Genomic DNA, 24404 nt, shown 5'->3' on the forward strand with positions numbered 1-24404 from the left:
CTCCAACATGTACTTGGATGCACAAAGTGACGCAGGGAAAGCCCCAGCCCGTCGTTCCCAGACCCGGGTCAGCAGCACAAACATTGTCCGAAGGATTCGCAGCCCCCTCGACAGCAAACAACAAAGTGCGCCTGATCCGCGAGCCGCAAAAAGCAACGGCCACGTCAGGAAATGAATGCGCAGTGACTCACGTCAGCCCGGCATCCCTTCCGCCGTGTCGCATCTGTGGCCTGCCGTCGCTGCAGCCGCCCACGACTGCTGTGTCCTTCCTCGGCGTGCATGCAATGTGCTGCGTGCCGTCCAGCTCACTGTCTGACAGGAACACAAATCATGCATCGGTGCTAATAATACTCGGGCTGATGCGCAAGGCACCAGTCCACCACCAGGGCGACTTGCACGGCGGGCAAGCACAGAAACAGGCACGGGGGGGTCCTCAACAGCCGTGAACTTTGACGACTCTGCTTTCCCGCCGAGACGTGCCCGTTATTCTGCCTTCTCAGAGGGCTACCAGCTGGCTCTTACATACATGGCCCGGCGGACAGAGGTGAGCCTTTTTCGCGCACGCAGATACTTGGACATTGGCGGGGTCAAAGCCGTTTGCAGGCGCGACGATTGATTATAGGCGTATATATGTATACACAACGACAAGGAACGCCTCGCTGATAAGCCTGGCCATTACTCCGTATGTAATGTACAAATTCTCCTTTATCCACGCCCTTGCACTGTTTGCCTCCGTCTACACCCACTTCCCACCTGCACCTGCGTCCGGTTGCCGGATGAGACGGGTAGTAAATAAAGCTGGTTGGCGTCGATGCCAAGCAGCAAAGTCGAATAGGCCATGAGGGCGGCGCCGGATACGCCAAATACCTGCAAGCACAAAAGAAGCAGGAAAACAAGTTGAAGAAAAAAGTAGCGGTCCGGCCCGCACCTCCCCACGCCCATCACATAAAGTTCCGGCCCAGAGCCTTGGTCACCTTGTCCCTCAAATCAGCCAGGTTCCTGTCCCTGCTTTCCAGCTCGGCCGTCAGCGCCTCGTACTTTTTCTGCCAGTACTCCTTTGTAAACTTGCCCTCCTCCTCCTCCTCCTGCTGCTGCTGCTCCTGGTTCCGGTCCCGGTCCTCATCCGGGGTCGGCGGCCGCTTCGTCTTGGCCCACATGCTTGCCGGGACCACCTGGTCGAACGTAAAGCCGCCCTTTACATGGCCGAAGCGATACTCCCATTCGCACTTGTACCTGAACTGACCGTCGTTTTCGCTCAGGCGCGTGCATTTCGGCCGCGTGGTGACGAGGGTGGTGGAGCCCGCGAGGGCAGCCAGGTTGATGAGAAAGGCTTGCGGCGATGTGGCGGTCTTGTACATTGTTTGGAGCATGGCGTGGACCATTGCGGCGGATTCCTCCAGGGAGACGGTCTTTGTTGAGTTTCCGTCGGCATCTCGCCAGTCGGCTTCGGTCATGGAGCGCGTAAAGTATGCCGTCAGGACGTCGACGTTTGTGCGGTCGTCCATCCTGTCAAAGTAGTAGTCGGGCATGTCTGAGTCCTTGTCCCCCAAATCGCCCGAGCCGGCCGGCCCGTGGCTTTGGTCCGGTTGTTCGTAGGCATCGGCTGCTTCCCTTGCGAATTTGCGCCAACCATCGTGGTACTGGCTATCGTCGCCGGGAACTTGGCCGTTGGGTTCGGAGCCGTTGACCTCGACTTGACGAGGTTGAGGAGGCGGTGCTGCTGGTGCCGGTGCGAGTGTCGGGGCCTGTGCCGGGGCCTGTGTCAGTGCTGGCGCTGGCGCTGGCGCTGGAGGCGTGGCCAGACGCACAGAACCCCCGGCCCGTTCCGGGACCTGTAATGAGATGCTAGGTCGAGATGGTCTTGATCCTCCTTCGTATGGTGGTGCATGTTGGTCATGCTGTCCGGCGGGTGTAACTCTGCTCTGATTTTCAGGAAACTGGTGATGATACTGCTGCTGTTGCTGCGGCTGCGGCTGCGGCTGTTCTGGGTGCATCGCCGGGACTGGCCTAGGATAGTACGAATGTTCGGGTTGAGTCTCGTTGGTTGGCGTCCAGCCATGTGCGTGATGTTGGCCAGGTCCCTCTACAGGCGTTCGGTTGATGGGAGGCCGACCTCTTGGCCGAGTCCCCGGATCTTTGCCGGCCGTTTTCCACGCCGAAGATACATTTTTGGCGCCTCTGCGAAGATTGGGCACCTTGCCCTTGGTGGGAGCGGCTGCCGATCGAGGCTCAAGCGCGTCATCCCAAAACGAGCCCCTAGTCGTGGGTGTGACGGCAGACTGCGGCCACCGGCCTACAGGCGTTTGTAGAGACTCGTTTTGCCCCCATGACGCGGGATTGTGCGCTCTCTGGGCGTCTAATGGCGTGCCCCCATGGGCATCTGGATGAGCCGACCAAGGCCCTGACTGTCCCTGACAATAGTCTTCTGCCGCAGAAGCCGGCGACAGTCGCTGTCTCTGGGCCGGCGACGCCAAAGCATCATCCGCCTCAGGTCTCTTCCGCCCTCTCTTGGGCCGTATATGAGGCAGCAAAGCCCTCAAGGCCATATCATCCTCAAGGGCGACGCCATCACGAACGCCGCTTGCGATGGGGTTGGGGTCCGTGGGGATCCTCATCCAGTAGTCATTAGGTATGTCCATGAGATACTCAAAAAAGGCCTTGACGTGCATCGAGTTCATCCATTTCTAACGCCAGGGTCAGCCTCACAGGAACAAGCGCACATGGACAGCACTCACCTTTAACCGAACGCCATACTGGGCAACTTTCTGCGCGCTCTCGTCCTTGGATGGGTCCGGCGGCTCAACTCCAAGGGTTGTGGTCAACTCGGTCCACGTCTTGATCTCCTTGTTGTAAAACTTCCTCACCAGGTCGTATATGATGAAGGTGTCAAAGGACTTGCCACCGCTGCGTGGGGGCGTCCGAAAGGCATCTCTCAAACTCTCCGTGTCGCAGTCCAGCTGTAGCGCAGGATTGCAGTAAAAGATGAAGCGTACGTAAGCTTCCTCTATAGTAGCAGGGTTCACGTCTCTGTCTGGCAGGGTGGGCCGAACGACGAGCCCATGCGGCGATGGCATGGCCTCTCCAACTGGCTTGACTCCATTGCTGTGTTGTTGGTCCATCCCTTGGGCCTGGCCTCAGGGGGCGGCAATGACACCCAGGGGTCACCAAGGTCCTAGCATGAAAAGCTCCGTCCGGGGGGGGGGGATTGCTCGAATGGATGTTTTTTTTTTTTTACTCGGTACTGACGCAGGTACTCCCCGGGCCTGGGATTCGGGACTGGGACTCTGCGTCTTACCGTCGTGGACCTGGTCGCGGCAGAGTGGAGACGACGACGTGAAGGACAACGGACGACGACAACGCAGACGTTATTCCCGGGCGGCGCATCATTCGTGCTCCCCGGCAATAAGGACAAAACTGCGCGTCGGAAACAAGACCAGGAATCGCGCAATTGGTTCCTTGTGCGGCAGGGCCTCCCGATTGGAGTTTGTGCAAATGGTTTGATCCTGGATAAAATGGCCGCCTTTGCCTCGCATGTGGAAGAACAGAGGTTGTAATTAGGCCAATGTGGCTGGCAGAAATTGGGCTAAATAGGGGGTTGGCGGGGCGCGCACTGGGAAGTTTGGTGCGTTCTCGGCACAAGAGGACAGTGCGGGACTCGCAATCGACACCAGCTGACGACCCCGCTCCAACACCTGGCTCCCCCCCTCCCGGATATGTGCGGATATGACCCGGAGCCTGACAGAAAGAGTGGGCCTGGGCTTGGACCAGGCAGCATGACCTACCACGTGATGCGCGGTTGCCGTTTGACGGCGAGGTGCGGTGAACAAGGTGTTGCACGACGTTTGCAGTAGTGCTAGTGCTAGCTTTCTAAGCGGTAGTTGTGGTTTGTAGTTGAAGTACCATGTTGTGGGCATTTAGCCTCCAAGCATGTCGACGGTACTGTTGCCTGCCGGCCGGATTTGCTTGGCAACATGAAGCTTGTTTGCCATCGCAGGTCAGGACAGGACAGGCACAGCAGGCCATTGCCAATGCCCAAACGAGCAAAAATGACTGCGTTCACGCATCCTCGGCCCAGGAGTGCTGGGCCCGATGCCAAAGCAATGCGCATCCCGAGCACGCCATCCCACTCAAACGGTGCGGCCGTGTGCCGCGGCCACCCAAACAGGCAATTTAGTAATCACATCTTACAAATGGCCCAGTCGCCATGACGTGCCAGGCCCGTCGATGCAGTACGCCCTGCAGGCGGGTAGAGCCGCCTGGTTTTTACCCGGACGATTGATTCACTGCTTGATTTGAAATCTAATGCCGGGCCATGGCCGAGGCTTGAGACCCGGCGAGAACATGTACATGTATAAATGGATGCGCTCGTCATGGACCTCAGCGCCACGGCTCCGGACTCACGCACCAGACGCAGCCATCAACACACGCCAACAATCCGCTATTCAGTCGCATCCTGCATCCTTGCGCCCATCACATAACCGTACCCTTTAGATATTAAACCATTCTCGTCACAGGCCCGTCCCGCCCCGAAACCTCCGGCACATCGCCCACCATGGCCATCCCCTCCCCGGACCAAGTGCCTCGCGGCGACGTCACGGCGGCGCTCAACTTCTACGCGCCGCCCGCCGACAAGGCCGCGCGCCCATTCAACTACGTCGACTCCCCGCCGGCCGGGCAGCCCCAGCGCAACTACAGCGACCACGTGCAGGACACGCTCATCCGCGACGTGCGCGGCCGCGAGTCCGCCTTCACCCTCGACCGCGACGCCTTCCAAATCATCTCCGACGTGGCGCCCTCGTCGGAACCCTCCTTCGCCGACGACGCCTCCATCCGCGCCCGCTACTACCCCGAGGTGGAGGCGCTCCTGCTCGCCGCCATCCCCGGCTCCCGCGCCGTGCACATCTTCGACCACACCCTCCGCCGCGCCGACCCGGCCGCGCCCCGAACCCCCGTCACCCGCGTGCACATCGACCAGACGGCCGCGTCGGTGGAAAAGCGCGTGCGGCGCTACTTCCCCGACGAGGCCGACGCCCTTCTCGCCGGGCGCCACCGCATCGTCAACGTCTGGCGCCCGCTCAACGCCCGCCCCGTCGAGTCGTTCCCGCTCGCCTTTGCCAGCGCCGCGACCCTCGACCCCGCCGACGTCGTGCCCGTCGAGCACCGCTACCCGGACGGCTACACGGGCGAGACGGCCGCCGTGCGCTACAGCCCCCGCCAGGAATGGTACTACCTCAGCGGCATGACGGGCAGCGAGAGGCTGCTGCTCGAGTGCTTCGACAGCGAGTCGCTCCGGCCGGGGAGCCGCGTCGGCGGCCGCGTCCCGCACACGGCCTTTGTCGACCCGAGGACGAGGCTGGGTGCCGAGGGCAGGGAGAGCATCGAGGTGAGGGCCTTGGTGTTTGGGCCGTGACGGAGGCATATTCTTGTCTTGAATTATTTTAGTATTGGGCATCTTCTTGCGCTGCGAGTCTTTGTTTGTTTTGGCATTTTTGCAATATCGAGTCGGAATATGGAAAGGAATGAAAAACTCTTGGCCAACGTGGATCAATTTAAACGCCCCGAGTAAACATCTATGCCTGCCAACTAACATCAATGGCAATGCGTAGCCCAACCAGAATCGTCAATCAAGTCAACCTAGGAAACTGTGACATAACAGAACAGAAGAGGGGGACCGGGAAACATAACAACTAGACCCTTATTGTCCAAAGCCAGAATAATCAATGTAACCCCCTTCCCCTCGGCACAGAGCAAGTGCGTCATGCAAAGACAAACCAGCGCATGCACATCTTTCTAACTGGCCCCCTATGACAGCCCAAAAACAAAAAAAAAACAGTAGCAAGGACAGAGACGCCGTCGCTGGATGGCAAAATACAAATCCCCTCCATGCCGATGGATCCAAAAGCAGCGCTCTCAGCCGCGGCGGGCTCTGCCTCGTCCGCTGCCCGTCGTTCCTTGTCGGCTCATGGCCACGCCGCCGAGGCTGCTCTGTCTGCTCATGGGTATGGCCGACGCAGAGTATCCCGCCACAGACTGGTTGGAGCCGCCGTGGCCAGGGCTCAGTTGGTCTCGCAGGCCGCTGGTGGGGATCCCAAGGGAGTCGCGAAAGTTTTCGGGGTCTTCCCGCGCGGCGCTGGTGATGGCTACGAAGCGGCCCTGTTGGTACGGGATGGAGACGGCTTCGAGGATTTTGCGCAGCCCAGTCGGGGCGTCAAGGTGTGCGCCGGGCTTGTGAGAGTGATCGTACTGTTTGAGGAAGCCCATGACGGACAGGTCCGACATGATGTCGTCCTGTGAAAGTGGAACCGGGAAGTTCTGGTCCGCAGATCTGGGGTACGGCTTTAGATACTGCTGGGGCACGTGAGGGGGCATCTTGGGGGGTTCTTGGGCATGCATCAGGTCCAGGTTGGCCGGGACCTCAAAGTTGGCAATGCCCTCCACGCCGAGGATCTTGTCGTCCAAGAAGTTTGTGTTTGCGCCGCCTCTGGTGCTGCGGGTGGCGTGTGATACCTGGCGTTCCATCATGGGCGCCGACAGGACAGAGTCGGCGTCGTTGTCGTCCCCGTTGCCCGAGTCGCTGTCGTCGGGGGACGAAGCGTTGCCGTTGACACGGTTGCGCAGGACGTATTGATGCGCAGCCAAAGCCGCGCTGTTGTAATGCAGGGACAATTCTTTGTCGGTGAAGAGCTTGTCGATGCTATAAATGGGGCCGTTTTGCTTCGCGACAGCACGTGCCTTTTCCGACTGCCACAGGGGAGTTGTGCTGTTGGGATCCAGGCCGCGGCGCATCGGGCCGGGCGATCCGTCGTCCTCTCCAGGATTTCGCTTTCGCTTCTTATCCGAAAACATTTGAAGGTCGTCGGCATCCTTGCGAAGTCTGGTGGCACGCTTGCCGTGGGTTCCGCCGGGGCTGCCAGGGTTTGTGAGAGAAAAGTGATTCGGGTTCAGGAGCAAGGCATTGGAATCGTTAATCTCCAACACTTCCTTTTCCCTATTCAGTCGGTTCTTCTTTTGTGTCAGGGTGTTGATAAGTCGGTCGCGCAAGGTGCTGGTCAGGGCCATGTGCTCGCGGCGGGCCGTCTCGACCTTGTAGGCGTGGGTATTCTTGTACTCTTGTACTTTTCGTTCATATTCATTCTGAATACACAAGGTCAATGTCAGTTGTATTCACAAACGAACGTTGTTTCATTTCATCTTGTTTTATTCTTGAGGGGGAGGGGTGTCTTGTCTCTCGTCTTTGCTCACCTTTGACTGCGTCAGTTGAAAATCACGAATCTCAATCAAATCCTCAATTTCGTCAATAAAGTTGGGAAACTTGATTCCAGCCATGTCCATGAGGCTACGGGCAGACTCAGCATGGACCGGAGGCCCCTGGGTCTGTCTGTGTTCTCTTTGCAGCTCAGCGGCAACCTCCAAAGCGTTTGTGTCGTATGGATCGAATCGCTGCACGAGGCCAATCTCGTACTGGATCTTCTGCAGCTGGTCGCGGTACGTCATGTCCTGTTCGCGCTGAAACTTGTCCGTCATGCTGGAGAGACGCTCCATGAGGGCCTGTCTCTTTCTGTCGCGCTTCGATTGTGACGCTGGAGGAGGAGAGCGTCGCTCGGGTTTGCCGCCAAGGGCGGAGGGGACGGTATTGTCACTTGCGGCCATCTTCAGAGCTGGCAAGGCGGCCGCCGGTCCGAAGCAGAGAGTTCAGTTGCCAGTGATGCAGGATGGAGAAAGCGGGCACACCAAGAGGAAATGCAGAGCAGTCTGGAGCGATTGCGGTGTTGCAAAGACTCGGTGCTCTGCCCGTCTGCGCCCCGAGTACAACTTGTTCCGGGTGTGAGTCTCTATTCCACAGCGAGCGGCGGAACGAGAAAGCAAAATCAACAGTGCTGCAAAATGCGCCTGCAACGATTGAAAGAGAGAAACATAAAGTACCGCCTGTCGGTGAGGTCGGAGCGAGAACAACGACGACTGACGACAAAGGTGCGTGGCCGAGTGCAGCAGCGTAGCAATCAGGTCAGCCGAACAATCGTCAGTCAAGTCTGGTCTCGTTCGTTCTGCCCCGGTGTCAAGGCGGCTTTGGCTAGGTCAAGCCCAAAGTCGTGTTAGTCGCGGACCCGCTCACCGCCTGCCGCCTGCGCTTAGGGTCCTCAAGCGGGAGCCCTGTGATTGGTTGGTACGGGTTGAACCACTCCAAAGGGGCATGGGGGGTTCCGTCGTACAGTGCGAGACAATGTTGATGGACGACGCATGCACTGTAGGTTCTCTCGAGCCGCGGCGAGGTCGATTCACCCGCTTGTTTCATGTTCATGCATTGATAGAGAAGGTGTGCTCGAGTAGTTATTAGTAGTTTCATCAGGGGGCTGCTCTTCTTCAAAAGCGCCCATGCGTTTCTGCCTTGCAAAATTGTATATAGCCGCAACTGGCAATGCACCACAGGTGCTCAAGGACCAGACCAGAACGCAGCCCACGTCAGTCAAGTAGTTGCCATGGACAAATGTCATATGTCTCCCATATCAAAAGTCCAGGGGGATATTTCGCCTCTTTCTACACCAGTGACCAGAAGTTTTCATCATCATCGACTTACCTCTGTCCCAGCGACATCCTTATTCAGTCCATGGATACACATATCGTATATACCAGCCCACAAGCCCATTCAGTCACAACCCATCATCTACAGCCCGCTCCTCAATTTCTGCAACTGGCTAATGAGTCCAAACCCGCCAGGAACCTTGGATTCCTCGCCAGCCCCCTCCTGGCCACCAGGCTTCTTGCCTTGTGAGCCCGCAGCCCGGCCCTCCCTCCTCGCCGCCTGGTCCATCTCCCTCACCAAGTCCCTATGCCTATCCTCGACCATCTTGGCCAGGCTCTCAATAAACTTGCTGCGGCCCTTTTCCTCCGCCGTGCCTTTCCACACGACACTCAGCTCCTTGAGCTCCTCGATCCTAGCGGCGGCCCTTTCAATGCCCTGGATGGGGTCGTCGCTCTGCTGTAGAAAGCCCGCAATCTCGTCGCGCAGCTTCCGTAGTACTTGCTGCCCCTTTTCCTCGGAGCTCTGCTGCTCGGAGCCGGGTTCCGGCGCGGAGACGGACAGGAACCCCGAGCTGACGGATACTTCTGACGGCGGGAAGGTAAAGTCCATGGCGTCGCCAAAGGTCTGGATGACGGATTCGAGGCGTGACCGGACCAGTGTGAGTGTCTGTAGCTGTTTGATGTATTCCGGGTCAGATGAGTCGTTGGCACCGGTGGCAGCGGCGGCATCAGCCGGCGGCGGCGACGCCTCAACGCCGTCCTTGTCCTCGTCGGCTTCACCCCTCCTGGTGGCCTCCTTCCTCGTTTCGTGATTCGGCTGCAGACCACCCGGGACGAAAACCTCAATGTCCTCCTTGAGCGTCTCGTGCAACATTTCCGACAGGCCCAGCGTCTCGCCCCTCAGCAACTCCACCTCGTACGCCAGCCGGCTGCCGCTCCTCAAAATATCATCCGTCAGCTGTGTCAGCGTATTGGACAGCCGGGTAGTCTGCGCATTCAGCTGCGATAGCAAGGTCTGCGCTTGGGCGGACAGCTCGGCGAGCGGCACAGCACCAGCCGGCTGGGAGGACGCCTGCCTGCTGGCGAGAGGCGGCAAAGTAGCATTCAGGTAGGCGGCGGGATCAAATGAGGCGTCTAGAAAGTCGTGGAGAAAGTCGTCGGCGGTATGTGCCGACCTGGGCTGTACGGCTGCTTTGGACTGCTTCCGCGCATGCTGGCCGTTTCTGACGGGGAGCGTGGCCGCATTGCTGCTTGTCCGTCTGCGGGCATGTTTCTGCTCCGCCATTTGCGGTTGTGGATTCCGAACCAACGGCTGCCGGTGCTCCTTGCTCAATCAAGCAGAAATGACAAACTCATTGGTCTGGTTGGTTTGCCGGGCATGTATCTGAAAGGGCGTCGATGTGCACGGAAACGTGACAAGTTGTGGTTCTACATGGCGAAAGTGGACCAGCCGATGATGACCCGACTCATCGACTCCAACGCCAGCCAAAACTCATCAGATAACTTGACCTCGTTCCGAAACCCTCGTCCCGCCTTGCCGCCGAATTATCCAGGCCAGATGAGAGAGAGAAAAGGACTGGGGAAATGAGTGAAGCCGAGGAAATGCGCGTCGATCCCACGAGAGCCCAGGCTCTCATCTCGCAGCTATCGTCTGTCAAGGAGCGCATCGGTGGCCTCGCCCATGGCCGTGATGTAAGTAGGCGCGGCACCCGACGGCACACATGGTAAATACCAGCGGCACGACACCGTCAGTTGACACACCACACGCAGGTCAGGCTCGTCGCCGTATCCAAGCTCAAGCCCGCCAATGACATCCTCGCCCTCCACCAGGCGCCCGCCTCCCACCGTCACTTTGGCGAAAACTACACGCAGGAACTCACTCAAAAGGCACAGCTCCTCCCCAAGACCATACAATGGCACTTTATCGGCGGCTTACAATCAGGTAACAACTGCTACTCCCCTGCTTCTCATCGACAGGTCCACAGCGGCCCGTTGACACACCTCCCAGGCCACTGCAAGACGCTCGCCAAGATCCCCAACCTGTTCTGCGTCTCATCCGTAGACACCCTCAAGAAGGCAGCCCTCCTCAACACCACGCGCGGCGCCCTCCTCGCCTCGGACCCGTCGCTGCCCAAGCTGTCCGTCCACGTGCAGGTCAACACGTCCGGGGAGGAAGCCAAGTCCGGCTGCGCCCCGGGCGAGGAAACCGTGGCGCTGTGCCGCGAAATCATCAGCAACTGCCCGAACCTGCACCTCCTGGGGCTCATGACCATTGGCGCCATCGCGCGGAGCAAGGCCACGACCGCGGACAATGAAAACGACGACTTTATCGCGCTCAAGCAGCAGAGGGATCTGGTGGCCAGGCAGCTGGCGCTCGACGACGCGAGGCTGGAGCTGAGCATGGGCATGAGCGAGGACTTTGAGGGCGCCGTCGTTTTGGGCAGCGGCGAGGTGAGGGTTGGCAGTACGATTTTCGGCACGAGGCCCGCAAAGGCCGATGCAAAGATTAAGGAGTAGCCCGTAGGTCGGACCCATTGGTGCTGTACATACATGCAGGGACAACATGTTCCCAGCCCGCACCGTTGATTGATTTGGCGAGAGCCACGGCGGCCAACTGGAATCATGGACGTCAAGAGTGAAAAAAAGAAAAAAAGAAAAAGAAAAAGAAAAAAAAAAGACAAATCTCATTGAAATCCTGGTATCGGTCCACATAAAACAAATGCTCTCTGCGGCCGGACTATGCTTTTCACAACCTTCCCATGCAGAGCAACCATTAACTAAGTAGTATGCACATTCCAAAAGTCAAACTTTCTCCACAACTCCAAAATGCCTTTCCGTTCCAAAAACCGCCCTGTGCTTAGCGAACCCGCAAAGCACATCCTTCCACAGGACATGATGACTTGGCACCCGTCTACGTAACCATGGTGTTTGCAAACGCTTCTGAAATTTCCTGACGTGTGGGCGGTTCACGGTGCTCGGGGATAGTTGAGACCCCCTGCGCGAGTCTCTCCTGCGTGAGTTTCAACATGATTGCCGGTACTGAGTCGTCTGTGGCGCGGATGGTAAGTCGGATCATCTACAACGTTTGTCAGTCAGAGCAATCACTATGCGGGTTTGCCAGCAAGGGTCCCCCTACCTGGCTGGAATAGTTGGGCTCCAGACGCAAGAGACAGCCAAATTTTCCTCCCTCCGAGGTGTGCAGCACGCTGGCGCCAACAATGTTCTTTGGGTTGGGGTCAACCATGTCCAGCACACGCCATCGGAGGCCCTCGACGGTGTCGACAACAAACTTCTCCGTGAGTTCTCTCGTGTTGCTCTTGCCGCTTGTGAGCCCGAAAATCGCCTGTGCCTCGCGAGATCCCGCCCCAATCTGCTTCCAGCGCTTGAAGAAGTCTTCGGCGGAAAGATCCGCAGGGTCCATGAACTTGTGTGCGGCGACGGGCAGCTTCACCGTCACCGCTTGCAGAGCGCCCGCGAGATAACTGATTCGCACGGTCGGGCTCTTGTCGAAAATCTTCTTGGACTCAAACACGGTGACTTGTTTCGTTTGTCCCCCCGGGGCAATCGTACTGTCGGGGAGCTCTCTGACATCCCAAGTCAGTTTGCTCTTCTCGCTCTCGTCAAGATCCAGGGTGGTTGTGAAGGAAGTCATGGGCGACGGTGACTTGTTGGAAAAGTAGGCAATAATGCAAACCGCCTGTCCGCGGCATTCGGATCGGACACCGATTTGAACCTGACCATCTTCGTACAAGATACCATCCGATCGGACCATGAGTCTGTCGAAACCCTTCTCCCAGCCAGGAGACAAGTGCGCAGCGCTCGCCAGGTTAGGAGCCTTGAGCATCTTGGGCTCCGACGGCGATGGGGCGTTCATATTCAGGCCCGCAAGATCGTTGGCACCATTGGCACTCCCATTGGCTCTTCCACCGTTGATGGCGGCAGCGGAGCTAAAGGTCCTCTTAAGGCCTCCCGGCTTTGCCATACCGAGCTCGGTGCCGTCAGAATTGGCATCCTTGCCTCCGACGACCCACGTACGGCGGTCACTGGTGTTTGCGTGCTTCTGGTGGAGTCGGGAAAGAAGTGCAGACTCTCGCTCGGGAAAAGGTGGCATCTCATCGCAAACTGTTCTCAGCAAGTCGTCAGTGGGCATGCTCGCCAGAGTCAGATATTCGCACGCTCTCTGCTGCATCTCCGAGTCCAACGTGTGACTGTACACCTCGAATGTGTGGAGCAACTGTGGTTTGATTTCAGGGAACAAGTTGACGAATTTGATGAAGCATGACAAGATCATGGCCCGAGTGCTGGGAGAACAACCAGACAGCTTCCCCTGGAGAGCCATGAATTGCTCAATCGGGCTGCAGCGAGGCTGGTCGGCGACCAAGTGGCCAAATTCGCCCAGAATATACGCTCCAATCTTGACCAATGTCTCGTGGCAGTGGTCTGATTTGACGTACTGCAAAGCAGTTTGCGCCGCATAAACTTGGAGCTCTTCATTGTTGGTGACGATTTGAATTACTCGTTGCCAGACCTCGTCACTGACATGATCACCAGCCATGGCAATCAGACGCAACGAAATATCGACGTACCACTGGACATCAGTGGCATATTTCTCCGTGAGAATGGCAATCTTGAGAACCATTTCCTCTCGAATGGCAAAGTCTGCGTTCTGAAGAAAGTGCAGCAATTCGCCGACAATGATCCTGGCGTTGGTGGCGTCGCACATGCTGTACAGCAGATCCAACCCCTTTCTGCGAACACTAATATCTCTGTCTTTGAGGGATCCGAGGATAATGTCTTGATGCTGCTTGATGGGTATGAGGGTTTCTGTTCGAGCTGCCAGATGTGTCATGGCCTCCAAACCGAGATATCGCACATTTGTCTCTCTGCTCTGGATGAACCGGCCCAGTCGGGAAGAAATCTGCTTCATGAGCGCATGCTCGGTATCAAGGTGGATAATTAGGTTGATGGCTTCGAATAAGACTGCATTCTGGGCGTTGTTCTGCTGAACATTCTTGTTGGCTTCCATTGCCAGGTTTAGGATTCGCTGCAAAGATTCTCGAATCATGTTTCGCACATGAGTGTCCTCTGCGTTGTTGCGCACATTAGCACGGAAAACCATGCACACCGGACACAAGAGCACAACATACCAGAGGGTGGAAAGTATTGAAGAAGCCTCAAAAGCTTAATCTGTAGCCAAGGGCACGGAACTTTGTAGTAGAGGTAGTCTATGGTGTATTCGCCATCAATGATGATGCGCTTTAGTCGCGCGGCTGCCTTTGCATAAGCCCCCTTGTATCCGTCGAGGTTGTCTTGCGCAAGAGCCATGACAAGCGACGTGACAGACAGGGCAACTCCCAGATCGACATCATCCATGAGATGAATGATGCGCTCGGCCCACTGGGGAGAGACGATGTCGGGATATTTGCGGTAGAGACGCAGCAAAGTCAGGGCAGCCTTCTTCTTGACAAACGACTTTGAAGTTCTGCAGCCATGTTAGCACGTGAAACTGTTGATGGGTCAGCCAGCTGATGAAGGCTCACGGTGAGATCAGCAGTCGATGAACCTCGGAGCTAAGCGCCTCGCCCATCTCCCGGCCTCCTACATTGGCAATGGCATGCAGAGCCAAGCAGTTGAAAAGCTCGTTATGATCCAACAAATCCTTCCGAATGCTATTGACGACAAGATGTAGCAGCTCGTGCTTTTCGTGGAGGAAGAGCGTCATGGCAAGGTAGCCAATCTGCTTCTCTGAATACTTTTGTGCCGAGATGAGATTGACTGCCTCGAGGTGGCCAAAGTCGACGTTCCAACCCAAAATGTAAATGTACAGCAGCTTGCAGACATATTTCTTCTTGTGGTAGCCGCTGAGGTTGCCATCCTTGAACTTTTGCCGAATGTTGGCCAGCTCCTTGTTGATTCGCTTCTCTTCCAGTTCACGGGCTCGGGCGTTTCTCAAATCGGCGATGAACTGCACCAAGCCTCGCATGTTGGCGTTGCTGCTGCTTGAGCGGCCGAGAAAGCCGCTTCCTGGAGCCGACATGGTGGAAGTCGTCGGGCAGCCCCTGGCTGACGTCTCCTTTCCCTAGGACGCCACGGCGAGCAAGTTTTGTCGGCGGGATAATTTCGGTGAGGATAGGAATTAATTGTCGATTAGGTGCAGGTCCGATGGCATAGCCAAATGCCTGGCGCGAAATGGCAACGGATGGTTCGGCTGTCGCTTGTCGTTTGTCGCTCGTTGTGCCCAAGCGTCCAAGTGTTGAATGTCGGCGATGGACGATGGGCGGGATACGCGGCCAGGGGCTAAAGTGCAAACGTTCCAACGTTTCCTCTCCCAAATCGCCGCCTTCCAGGGTTGCGCCGTCGGCCAACCTATACTTGACCTCTGGATATCTCCGCTACAGACTTGCCACAGGCGCACGACAAACTGAAGCTCCCACGTGTGCGGGCGGATGGCAAGTTGCTGAGCTTGGTAGCTCTGACGATCTTGAAGAGGGAGGGGTCTACTCGGTGCTCCGTACCCTCCGTCAGGTTGATGTCGGGTAACTGACCAGTCCCGTTCTTCAGCAGGCCAGTATCCTGAAGTACGGGCCTGGCACGAGGCGCCTTGGGCGGCCAACAGGGGATGGTGCTGCCCATTGGCGCCTGTCGCCGCCACCGAGGCCACTCATGCGTCCTGGAAACGGATCAATTGATGACTGATGTGGGCAGCGCATCGTTGAATGCCAAGCTGACGTCCCCGAACGGCTATCCAGCCCGCACTTCATTGGTCAGCATGGACGGCAACCTCCAACCTTCAAATATCGAGCGTAAAATAAATCCATCGAGCTCAACAGTAAAGCGCAGCTGCACCATTGACATCCATGGATTGAATAGCATCGCCTCCCGCCGTCTTCCGCCGCATGCATTGTCTGCGTACCCATCCGAATGTAATGTCAGCATGCATGCGACCACGCCCGCTGGGCAACGTCCTGCATAGACTGCCGCCCTTGTCCGGCCCTTCTCCCCAAGCCACCAGCCGACGAACATACGCCGTTCATTCCACGGGCGCCCCGCGGTTCCAAGTCTTCAACCGACGGACGAAATGGCTTCAAAAGGAGCGCGCAGCTTCCAGGCCCCAGGAAAGCCGGCAGGCAGACTACCTGAAGGATGAGGTGGCCGTCCGAGTCTCTGAGCGACTACTTGTACGGTGTACCACGGCCTTCAACACGCCTTCATTGCTCAAATTGCTACAATTGCTAACAAACGGTTCCCCCCTCGTCTCCAAATAGGACATCAACCGACACTTTCCCAAAGTCCTGGACCTGGGCGCCAACTCATGCAACCTAGCCAGAGCGCTCGTCCGCGAGAACCCCGACCCCGACCCGTCCACGCCTACATCACCGCCTCTATCAGCGCGCATATCCGAATTAATCGCCGCCGACTCCTCCGAAACTCTCCTGTACCGCGACTCGGACCACGACTTCAACAGGAAGCTCCACATTACGCGGCAAGTCCTGGAGGACGAAGAGAGCATCCCCTTTGGGCCAGATTCCTTTGACCTGGTCATGAGCTCGCTCAGCCTGCACTGGATCAACGACCTGCCCGGCGTCTTGTCCCAGATCAACAGCATTTTAAAACCAGACTCACCCTTCATCGGAGCCATGCTCGGCGGAGATACGCTCTTTGAGCTCCGCACATCCCTACAGCTCGCCGATCTGGAGCGGAGGGGCGGCCTGTCCCCCCACGTATCACCACTGGCGGACGTGCGGGACGTCGGCGGTTTGCTGCAAAAGGCTGGGTTCAAAATGCTGACCGTCGACGTGGACGACATCATTGTCGACTACCCGGATACCTTTGCGCTGATGCGAGACCTCCAGGCCATGGGGGAGAACAATGCCATCCTGGGCAGGGAAATGGGCCCCATCCGGAGAGACGTTCTCCTCGCGAATGAAGCCATCTATAGAGAATTGCACGGGAACCCAGACGGTTCTATCCCGGCCACGTTTAGAATCATCTACATGATAGGCTGGAAGGAGGGTCAAGACCAGCCGCAGCCGCTGGCCAGGGGCAGCGGCGAAGTCAACTTGAAGGATGTCCTGGAGAAGAAGCAGTAAAACACAGTCATGTACCATAGCCACGAGGCATGTGCCAATACCCACACCGGCCGAGACGCCAAATCTTGCGCTTTGCTCGTGTTGTAGGAGTAACCTCTATTATTCCATTTTGCACCAGTGTCATCAGAGTCGTTTACGCCTTTTTTTCCCAGCACCCTACAAACATGCCAGCCCCGGCAATCCTTCACACCCTCCTCCAGTCCGTCATGGTTCGGCCAATGCATCCCAGCCCCGCAACCTCGACAAGCTTCTCGTGCCAGCTGAGCAGGACGCTCATCGCCGCGGACGCAGGCTCGTTGGAAACACCAGAGCGAGAGCCAAAGCCGCCGGTGGACTGGGGGGTCACTCTCGACGCTGACTTAGGCTGGCCCATGGCCATTCCCTTGTAACTACCGGGCCCGTTAGTCACATCTCGTTCCCGATGCATGTGGTCCAGGAACGTGGCGGGATTCCATACATGTACTTCATCAGAACGTCGAGGCACTCGCTGCCGCCTGGGGATTCGTAGATGCCCCTGAGCAGAGGGCTCATGTCACTCGCCTTGATCGACTGTAGGACCTCGATGATGGTCTGGAGATGTGCATCCTATATTCCCCGCCCGCCCGTTAGCAAATGTCCCCTCTTGCAAAGTGTAAAGAAAAAGAGAGTACACAGCCTCCCACGCTGGCAGACATAGGGTCCCAGGGTCCTCCCCGACGCACCTTTGCCCCCTCGGTGCCGTTGTAAACGGGCGTCTCCAAGCATCCCCTCAGTGCGCCCTCGGCGTCGCCACCCCTCAGCAACTGTCTGACCTGGCCGGATAGTTGGCGGGCTTCGGCCTCGCTGATCTCGGGCTGTGGCGGGTGCAATGTCGAGGTGTCGAAGTTGACGCTCGAGTCTTCATTGTATGCGTCGATGTTGGTGGTCCGCCATGCGTCGCTGAGCGTGGCGCTCGTGTGCTGCTGGATGATGGACATGGTTCGTTTGGCGTGGATTTTTTCCGGGTCGGCAGGGTGAAGACGAGGCGTGCCAAAGGCCCGACGTTGGCGACGTATGCTTCAATGTTTGTAGATGGAGCAGCTTGGGAGCTGCGACGAGGCCGAACGAACCGCAGGAAGCTGCGTCACGGATGGCGGGGCGAGATGGGGAGGGCTTAGTTGGGGCGGAGGTTCGGCTGGTTAGCAGTATACCTTTTTTTACGTTTTGGATTGGTGCGTCTAGATGTACCGTGTTAGCAGAGCCGCGAGCCCTTGCGTTGCGCGAGACTCGGGCACTTCATCTTGCATATGTGTTTTATGGCGTGCTTGTTTTAGTCGTGTGTTTATTGTTCGGTTTGCAGCGTCGGTTGTGGTGCAGCAAATTCGGTTGTGGTTGAAAAAAGCATGCGTTTCATGTGTTTCGCGAATCCAGCCATTCTCAAGCCTTTACAACCAGAGCACTGATAAGAGTCCAAACCCGACCAGTGTCAGCCTTGATACAGCAAGGCATAGAAGCGTAAAACTACTCAAGTACTTGAGTAGGTAGATGCCCAGGCGCCTACTCCGTACTATTGCAATGTATTGTATCTCTTCCTACTTCCCCAGGTACTTACCTACCCTAAGGCGGGTAGGTACACCTGGTAATCTCAGAAGTACTCACACCCAACTACCCTGTACTTGGAAACGTGTCAACAACACACTCAACGATGATGTAAATACGGCCACTGGCTATTTTGTAACCAAGTGCATCGAACATAACGAGCCGTTGCGAGAAAATTCTTGATTGCGCAGATTGGGGGCGGAATATCCCTCCCAATATGAGTATTGTGACAGCTCAGCTGTTGAAGTCACAGCATTTGCACCTTGCTTATTGTAGTCGCAACTTTAGCCAAATGCAGACACACGACCAACCAAGACCTCGAGCAATACCAGTCTTCAGCTGTCCATGGTAAAGGAAGGGGATTAACACCGGGTAAGATTTGGCTGCCAAATACTCTGTACTACCTACTCCATACTTCACGTCTCCCATTCTCACAACGCAGCGTGGTTTCAACTTGATTCGAGATGGAAAGTGACATTCATTTCTAGAAGGCCTTCCCCTGGAGATGACATCCACTTCATCTAAAGATGATTGATGCCGCGTTCCAGAAGACCACTTGCCCAATTCGTGCCCCTGAACGGCCAAGCACCCAAAGTCCCAAGGTCCACTGCCAAAGACCCTTTCGCTAGGACTTGGTCGATTGAAATTTTTTTTTTAAAATTAATAACAATGGGCCGAACGAAGCGGAAGGCTTCCCCGGTACCCTGCCAGACTGCCAGACTGCTAGACTGCCTGGTTGCCTGCTAGGTCAAAGAACATTGATCCTTGTTAGGGGTGGGACTAAGACGTCGGCCGTCTGGCAACCCCAGACAACGCGGAATGATGATTGACGACGCCCCGTACTCCTGTGGCAAATTTTGGTCTTGACCAGTTTTGTGGCGTGAGTCTTGATACACAATTGTTACTGGAGAGAGCGTGCCTGAGATGCGGCCGAGCGTTGTCGTGTCATGGCGTTGACACAACGAGCATCAAGAGGTGTCCGTCATGCGCATGGACGCGCAACTTGACTCTTGACTGACACATTATTGCAACGATGCTACTAAGCAGTGCAACGGCGCGGCGCGGCCTCCCACTGTATGTATGCATGCTCCACGGCTTTGCGGTAAGCATTGTGGCTCGGGATGATTCTAGAAGGCAGCTTGGAACAAGGCTGCCGCTGTCTTCATGCGCCTTACCTGCAACAGCACCTTGTCCACGGATCAGCGAGTCCTGCATTTCCGTGCCGAGTGCTTGGTGGATGATTTAGTATTAATGTGCGCCTTGCCATTATTATGGCTGTCAAGAAAAGGGCCGTAATACATGTGGACCAGTCTAATCAATCGACGGTCGAGGACAGCATTCTGGCACTACTGAAGGTCTGAATACGACATCGAGGACCTATCTCGCCCCTTTACCCCTAAAGTTCTTACGCGGATGAGTATTGGGGGACCGCGACCTTGAAGGCACCGAAGTATTATGAGAGCAGAGTCAGCCGTAGTCGTTAATCGATGTTGCGTATGCATAGCTCTGTACGATGCAAGCATGTACCAGTAATAATGAGATGCGTACGGAGTACGGAGTAGATTGCTGTTAAACGAGTTAACTGAGACTGCCACCTGCAATCCGCCCATGTATCGGACTTTGCGAGATCATGAATAGTACCGGGACGGCAGGGGCCTGCTTCCGCCGTTGAGGCGACTGGGCATGTGTTCCACAACCATCGTCCAAAGAAGAGCCAGGGATCACGAATCAGTTGTGTCCTGCCAACCTGCTTCGGCCAGCTCCATTTCTGGGGCTCTTGTGATCCTGCTGGGGCCTGCAAACGGTCTATGGGGCTGCGTTGAAGAACATCTGGGTTGCGACAGTCTGCAAAATCGCGTGAGGCGGCGGTGCGCAACACCTATGTATTGTATTGCATGGCAAAGTGGTAGTCATGGCCATCCTAGTAAACAAGGGACATGAGTTGGCCCTTTAACCAGACTGAATTTGCTAGCTGATGTTTGGATAAGTACTGATTGGAAAAAGGTCGTTACTGTCCGACGGGGCATGGTGGGCCAAAAAAAAAAAAAGAGAGAGAGAGAGAGAGAGAGAGAGAGAGAGAGACCAGGGCCCCAAGCCGAGGCCTTATTCAGACAATTCGCAGTACAGGATCCTAGCATGCATATTATGTGTGAAAATCAGTGTGACAACATACGCCGGCTCGGGGGCACCGACAAAAAACTATGAATTGATGCGCTGGCCGTGGAAGTAGAAATGTTTGTCTCCTCTGACACTGTAAACGTCTATAATTCTCTTGGTGCAATGCAGAGAAGCTTGCTATAACATGGGCGAGCCGATGCTACTGTTAGCAGTCTGCAGACGTTTTGCCCAATCTGACACCCCTGTGAGTTGGCAGGCATTATGACGTGAGGTCTTTGTAAAAGCCATAATGACTGGACTGGGAACTTAGCCGAATGCCAAATTGCCACTGTTTCATGCTGGGTATTGTCTGGGCATAGCTCGCCAAAACAAGCTAATGCAGGAACAACGGAACAACATCCAATTTAGCCTCTGGACAAGAGAATGGTGGTGAGGTGGCCCTGTGACGGCGTGCCATCGGCACGTGTATTTTAGCATACTGGGTGCCTGGGGTGCATATGATGCCGATTCCAAATTGTGTACGGCGCACGAGGTACAGTGGGTTGCATGCCGATCGAGAATGAAGGGATTCGCGAGATCTACGTAGTTACATGAATGCCGCTGGCGTACTCTGTACATTCCACTGGAACTACCGCCGTAAAGAATTTTCCCAGAGCCGTGTCTTTTTTTGCCTGGTCGCATAAGCCAACGTCCTCGGAGACATTTGCTTGGCCGAGGCGTGAATCGGTGGTTCGCCAAGGTTGGCATCCTAAATTGCTGGACAGGGATCGTGTCCACAAGGGCCAAGCTATACGGATCACCAAAGTGCGGGTTGTACAATGGTGTACTAGTAATAAGAAGCTGCCTGGCCTTGAAATTTTTAGTTGCTGTTTCCTTGACCCTCACATTCTGGAAGATTTCCTAGTTCGACCAGCACTGGGGGGGGATCCTTCGTGACACCAATTTTGGCCGTGGCACCGAGTCGGATCAGCCGAATAGGTGTAATTTAGAGGGCGGGACCAAGTCATGACAGGTGAGTCTAGGTGCGAAAGCTCCAAGATCAGTGATATGCCCGAAGTATAGGGGGAGAGACGCTTTCTGTCACTGTTTGATCAGCGTTTGATCCCGAATAGCCGTGGCATTTGAAGTGTTCAAAATAGTGAGGGTGGGGGGTGCATACGCGTGTCGAGATCAACAGCCCCGACACCATGATGTTGAATTGGCATTCTTCAAATCTCAGAAATAAGGTAGCCAGGTCAGGCCTTGCCCTGTAAGCGCTACGGGGAGCCTCATCTTGTCTCGTAAAAGAGGCTGGACCGGTATACAAAAAGTGCTTGCATAAAGAACTAAAGGAATTGTCCAGCGCATAAAGATGGACCCAGTCATGGCGAAGTTGCCAGCGGCAATTGCTGTAGGACCGGGTGTGGAACTTCCATCTATGCACTTGCAGGGAGTGATAACCCGACGTCAACGGATGCTGTTGGCAAAGTTGCACCATGATGATGTATGCCAAAGGTACCTACCTACGTAGGTAGTAGGCTGCTTGTTGGAGGTTGCTCATCAATATCTGTTATGCTGACGGTGCTCAGCCTAAGCCAGGCTGTAGTGAGAAAACCTGCCTGAGGCTCAACGTGTTGAGCCGTAGCACTTGAGGTAGGTGCGGCCAAGCGGACCTTCCCGGCTGGTGAAGCCAATCTGAGATTGAAACATCACGAATGGAATCGCATCCTGGACTTCACATCTTGAAAATCGAAATGCCATGACACGGCTGGCCGGCCTCGTGGGCTGCAAAGGCCAAGCATGGGGCTCCGTGCATCTTGGTTCCGCTTCATCTCATATCAGATCCTTGGGCAGATTGATGCAAAGGTTGATGGGGCTAATGCCATTTTCTTTATGGTTGTTAGTTTGTGAGGAATTCTTGGCGTTGGAAACGTTCCATCTTCATGCGCCGCATGAAAGAGACGAAAATTGTGAGCCTCCCTCGCGGCTAAACAACATGAACAAAGACTCCTTCATCCCCCCTCCTTTGATGGACACAGTATCTAATTCAGAATGGATAGCACATGCTAAGCCCCAAGATGGAAACTCGGACCAAGATGCGACGAAAATACATATCCGGCCTGAGCCAATCTGCTCCGTGTTTTACTCATGGCCACTGCGCAACCGCCGACGCAGGGCTCGACTGTTTGCTGAGCTGCCATTTGGGCTGATTCAACTTCTGCGCCAAGGAAGAAAGGAATCAGTGCTGAAGTATAGCTACATGGTCCATAACAAATGTTTACCCGCATTATGAAGAATTTTTTTCTTCAAAGACAGAAAAAGAATGAAGAGAACCACTATATAAACATAAACCCATGTTTATATGAGGTGAGTGAGGCAGGTGTTATGATCATGCTAATACAAGGCCATGATAGAATGTCCAAGGGGACACTAGTCGATGGCATTGCTATTTTTACCGAATCTACCTAGGTGTGTGTGCCCACGCATGGATTCGAAATCAGACGCAAGGTGTCTTGTCTTGTTGCTGTGTTGCCTTCCACTTCTCTTGGTACGCAGGCACTGACCAGTTTATTAGCAGGCAGGACAAAGCATAAGAAAGGAACAATGGGGGGCCGTCATGCAGCCAACAAGACTGGAGTTATCACTCAAGCCAATGCAGGGATTCGGCCCGCTTATTGTTGGCGCTGCATATGGGTCAATAATCCGAGCTGTCGGGACGACTGACAGGGATGCGTGCCATGTGTCTGTTTGCTTACAACGCTTCTTGGCTGTCTTTGTGCGTTCTGGTCAAAATGGTCCAATTGAATGCCCACTTTGGCGAGCTTTCGCCATAACAGCCCCCAAGTGTGAGAGCTGTGGGTTGTTGGCGACTCCTGTAGGTTTTTGCAGATAGTATGTACATACATCCTGCTAACAGTTGCTCCGAAGTCAGCGGTGTTCAATTTGGCAAAGGCCGATTCGTGGTGTTTTTGGGCATGTCTGCGGGCTGCTCTACTGACGCATCACCACTAAAATCGAAACACAAAAAAAAGCACATGAACTTGCCCTGGAACGCGACCATGGAATGACGCACGTTTCGCAGAGACTCGGTTTACAACTAATTATTTGAATGTTGATGCTCCAGCCGCGAGTCGATGCAATTTGCCGGACCACCCGAGAAGTAGCCAAGAAACTTGGGCGATACAGCGGGATGTACCGCGTATGTGGGCGGTAGCTGATTTGACACCCTCACGGGCCTGCAGCCGCCAGTCAAACCAACTACTACTACTACCACGTTAAAGTTGGCGACGTCCAAGCGCCGTGAAGAAGGTGTCAAAACAAATAGGGGATGCTGAGACAAACGAAGGTTCCCCCATATCATCAAACTTCGGTTCTGTGCAGCAAATGATTGTAGTCAAAGCTGGTGCAAGTGAGGCGAATGCACGCACCTGCAATCACGGCAGGGACGGGAAAGCAGTACTCCGTACGGAGTACTATTTCTCGGTTTGCGGCACCGCATCTAATGGACCTCGACAGGAGCGTATGCCCTTTCTTTTTCCAGCTTCCCAGCTAGTCGGGTCAGCCACTGAGGCAAACGGATTTCTGCCACAACCCGCCGTTTAAGGCCAAGCGCCCAGGATGACCATTGCCAAAGACCCTAACGCGACCTCTTACGCTCAACCCCTGCTCGAGGACCGGCTCAAGGCTCCGGGGGATGGATCCCTGTCAGGAACCCGAAGAAATAGGTCTGGTGCAAGCACTGGCGAGGCTAGCAGCCCCTGTTTGGGGGGTACTAGAGGCTAAGTAGCTGAGGACACACCCCGTCCAAACGGACCCAAGCCCAAGCCCAAGGGATGGAAGGGCGTCGTGGCAGGCTGTTGCATCCCAGTCTGTGGTCAAGGCCTGGGATGCCTCTGCCCGGACAGCAGACATCGGAAAGCTGAGCCCTGGGACCTATCGGTGGAGCTCGTCAATGGTCAATGGTAGGAGTCGCCTTGTGCTTGTATCGAGGTGCCAGGTACGGAGTACTCCGTACACAAGACTACGTGTGCATGTACGTGTTGTGCTCGAACGTGGTGGCCTAACACAGTCCGACGTTTCTGGCAGGATCATCAATGCCGCCACCGTGACAGGAGTCAGCACGGGGCCCTGTGTTTTCGA

The 24404-nt window shown here is 55.7% G+C and overlaps 9 protein-coding genes across 9 annotated transcripts; 4 read left to right on the forward strand and 5 right to left on the reverse strand.

Annotated features, from left to right (window-relative positions):
- Positions 1 to 941: 941 nt before the first annotated feature.
- Positions 942 to 3074, reverse strand: abp2 (ARS-binding protein 2; the record flags this gene model as incomplete). The annotated part of the gene is made up of 2 exons (XM_014684326.1): positions 942 to 2684; positions 2736 to 3074. The coding sequence occupies 2 exons, from the start codon at positions 3072 to 3074 to the stop codon at positions 942 to 944; spliced, it is 2082 nt and encodes a 693-aa protein (XP_014539812.1).
- A 1478-nt stretch (positions 3075 to 4552) lies between these two features.
- Positions 4553 to 5410, forward strand: aclN_0 (Aspirochlorine biosynthesis protein N; the record flags this gene model as incomplete). Its single annotated transcript, XM_014684327.1, has 1 exon — positions 4553 to 5410. One exon carries the CDS (start codon positions 4553 to 4555, stop codon positions 5408 to 5410), a length of 858 nt encoding a protein of 285 aa, XP_014539813.1.
- A 500-nt stretch (positions 5411 to 5910) lies between these two features.
- G6M90_00g051280 (uncharacterized protein) lies at positions 5911 to 7650 on the reverse strand (the record flags this gene model as incomplete). Its single annotated transcript, XM_014684328.1, has 2 exons — positions 5911 to 7134; positions 7243 to 7650. The coding sequence occupies 2 exons, from the start codon at positions 7648 to 7650 to the stop codon at positions 5911 to 5913; spliced, it is 1632 nt and encodes a 543-aa protein (XP_014539814.1).
- Positions 7651 to 8662: 1012 nt separating this feature from the next.
- Positions 8663 to 9805, reverse strand: G6M90_00g051290 (uncharacterized protein; the record flags this gene model as incomplete). Its single annotated transcript, XM_014684329.1, has 1 exon — positions 8663 to 9805. One exon carries the CDS (start codon positions 9803 to 9805, stop codon positions 8663 to 8665), a length of 1143 nt encoding a protein of 380 aa, XP_014539815.1.
- Positions 9806 to 10104: 299 nt separating this feature from the next.
- Positions 10105 to 11037, forward strand: PLPHP (Pyridoxal phosphate homeostasis protein; the record flags this gene model as incomplete). Its single annotated transcript, XM_014684330.1, has 2 exons — positions 10105 to 10212; positions 10291 to 11037. 2 exons carry the CDS (start codon positions 10105 to 10107, stop codon positions 11035 to 11037), a joined length of 855 nt encoding a protein of 284 aa, XP_014539816.1.
- A 394-nt stretch (positions 11038 to 11431) lies between these two features.
- AP2A2 (AP-2 complex subunit alpha-2) lies at positions 11432 to 14557 on the reverse strand (the record flags this gene model as incomplete). Its single annotated transcript, XM_014684331.1, has 4 exons — positions 11432 to 11596; positions 11657 to 13605; positions 13668 to 14002; positions 14061 to 14557. 4 exons carry the CDS (start codon positions 14555 to 14557, stop codon positions 11432 to 11434), a joined length of 2946 nt encoding a protein of 981 aa, XP_014539817.1.
- An 889-nt stretch (positions 14558 to 15446) lies between these two features.
- Positions 15447 to 16610, forward strand: NDUFAF5 (Arginine-hydroxylase NDUFAF5; the record flags this gene model as incomplete). Its single annotated transcript, XM_014684332.1, has 2 exons — positions 15447 to 15698; positions 15786 to 16610. 2 exons carry the CDS (start codon positions 15447 to 15449, stop codon positions 16608 to 16610), a joined length of 1077 nt encoding a protein of 358 aa, XP_014539818.1.
- A 184-nt stretch (positions 16611 to 16794) lies between these two features.
- arpc5-c (Actin-related protein 2/3 complex subunit 5-C) lies at positions 16795 to 17566 on the reverse strand (the record flags this gene model as incomplete). The annotated part of the gene is made up of 3 exons (XM_066130506.1): positions 16795 to 16999; positions 17068 to 17195; positions 17312 to 17566. 3 exons carry the CDS (start codon positions 17564 to 17566, stop codon positions 16795 to 16797), a joined length of 588 nt encoding a protein of 195 aa, XP_065986275.1.
- Positions 17567 to 23882: 6316 nt separating this feature from the next.
- Positions 23883 to 24047, forward strand: G6M90_00g051340 (uncharacterized protein; the record flags this gene model as incomplete). Its single annotated transcript, XM_066130507.1, has 1 exon — positions 23883 to 24047. The coding sequence occupies one exon, from the start codon at positions 23883 to 23885 to the stop codon at positions 24045 to 24047; it is 165 nt and encodes a 54-aa protein (XP_065986535.1).
- Positions 24048 to 24404: the final 357 nt, after the last annotated feature.

The sequence above is a fragment of the Metarhizium brunneum genome, chromosome 2, assembly GCF_013426205.1.
Source record: "Metarhizium brunneum chromosome 2, complete sequence".
NCBI classification, from domain to species: Eukaryota; Fungi; Ascomycota; class Sordariomycetes; order Hypocreales; family Clavicipitaceae; genus Metarhizium; species Metarhizium brunneum.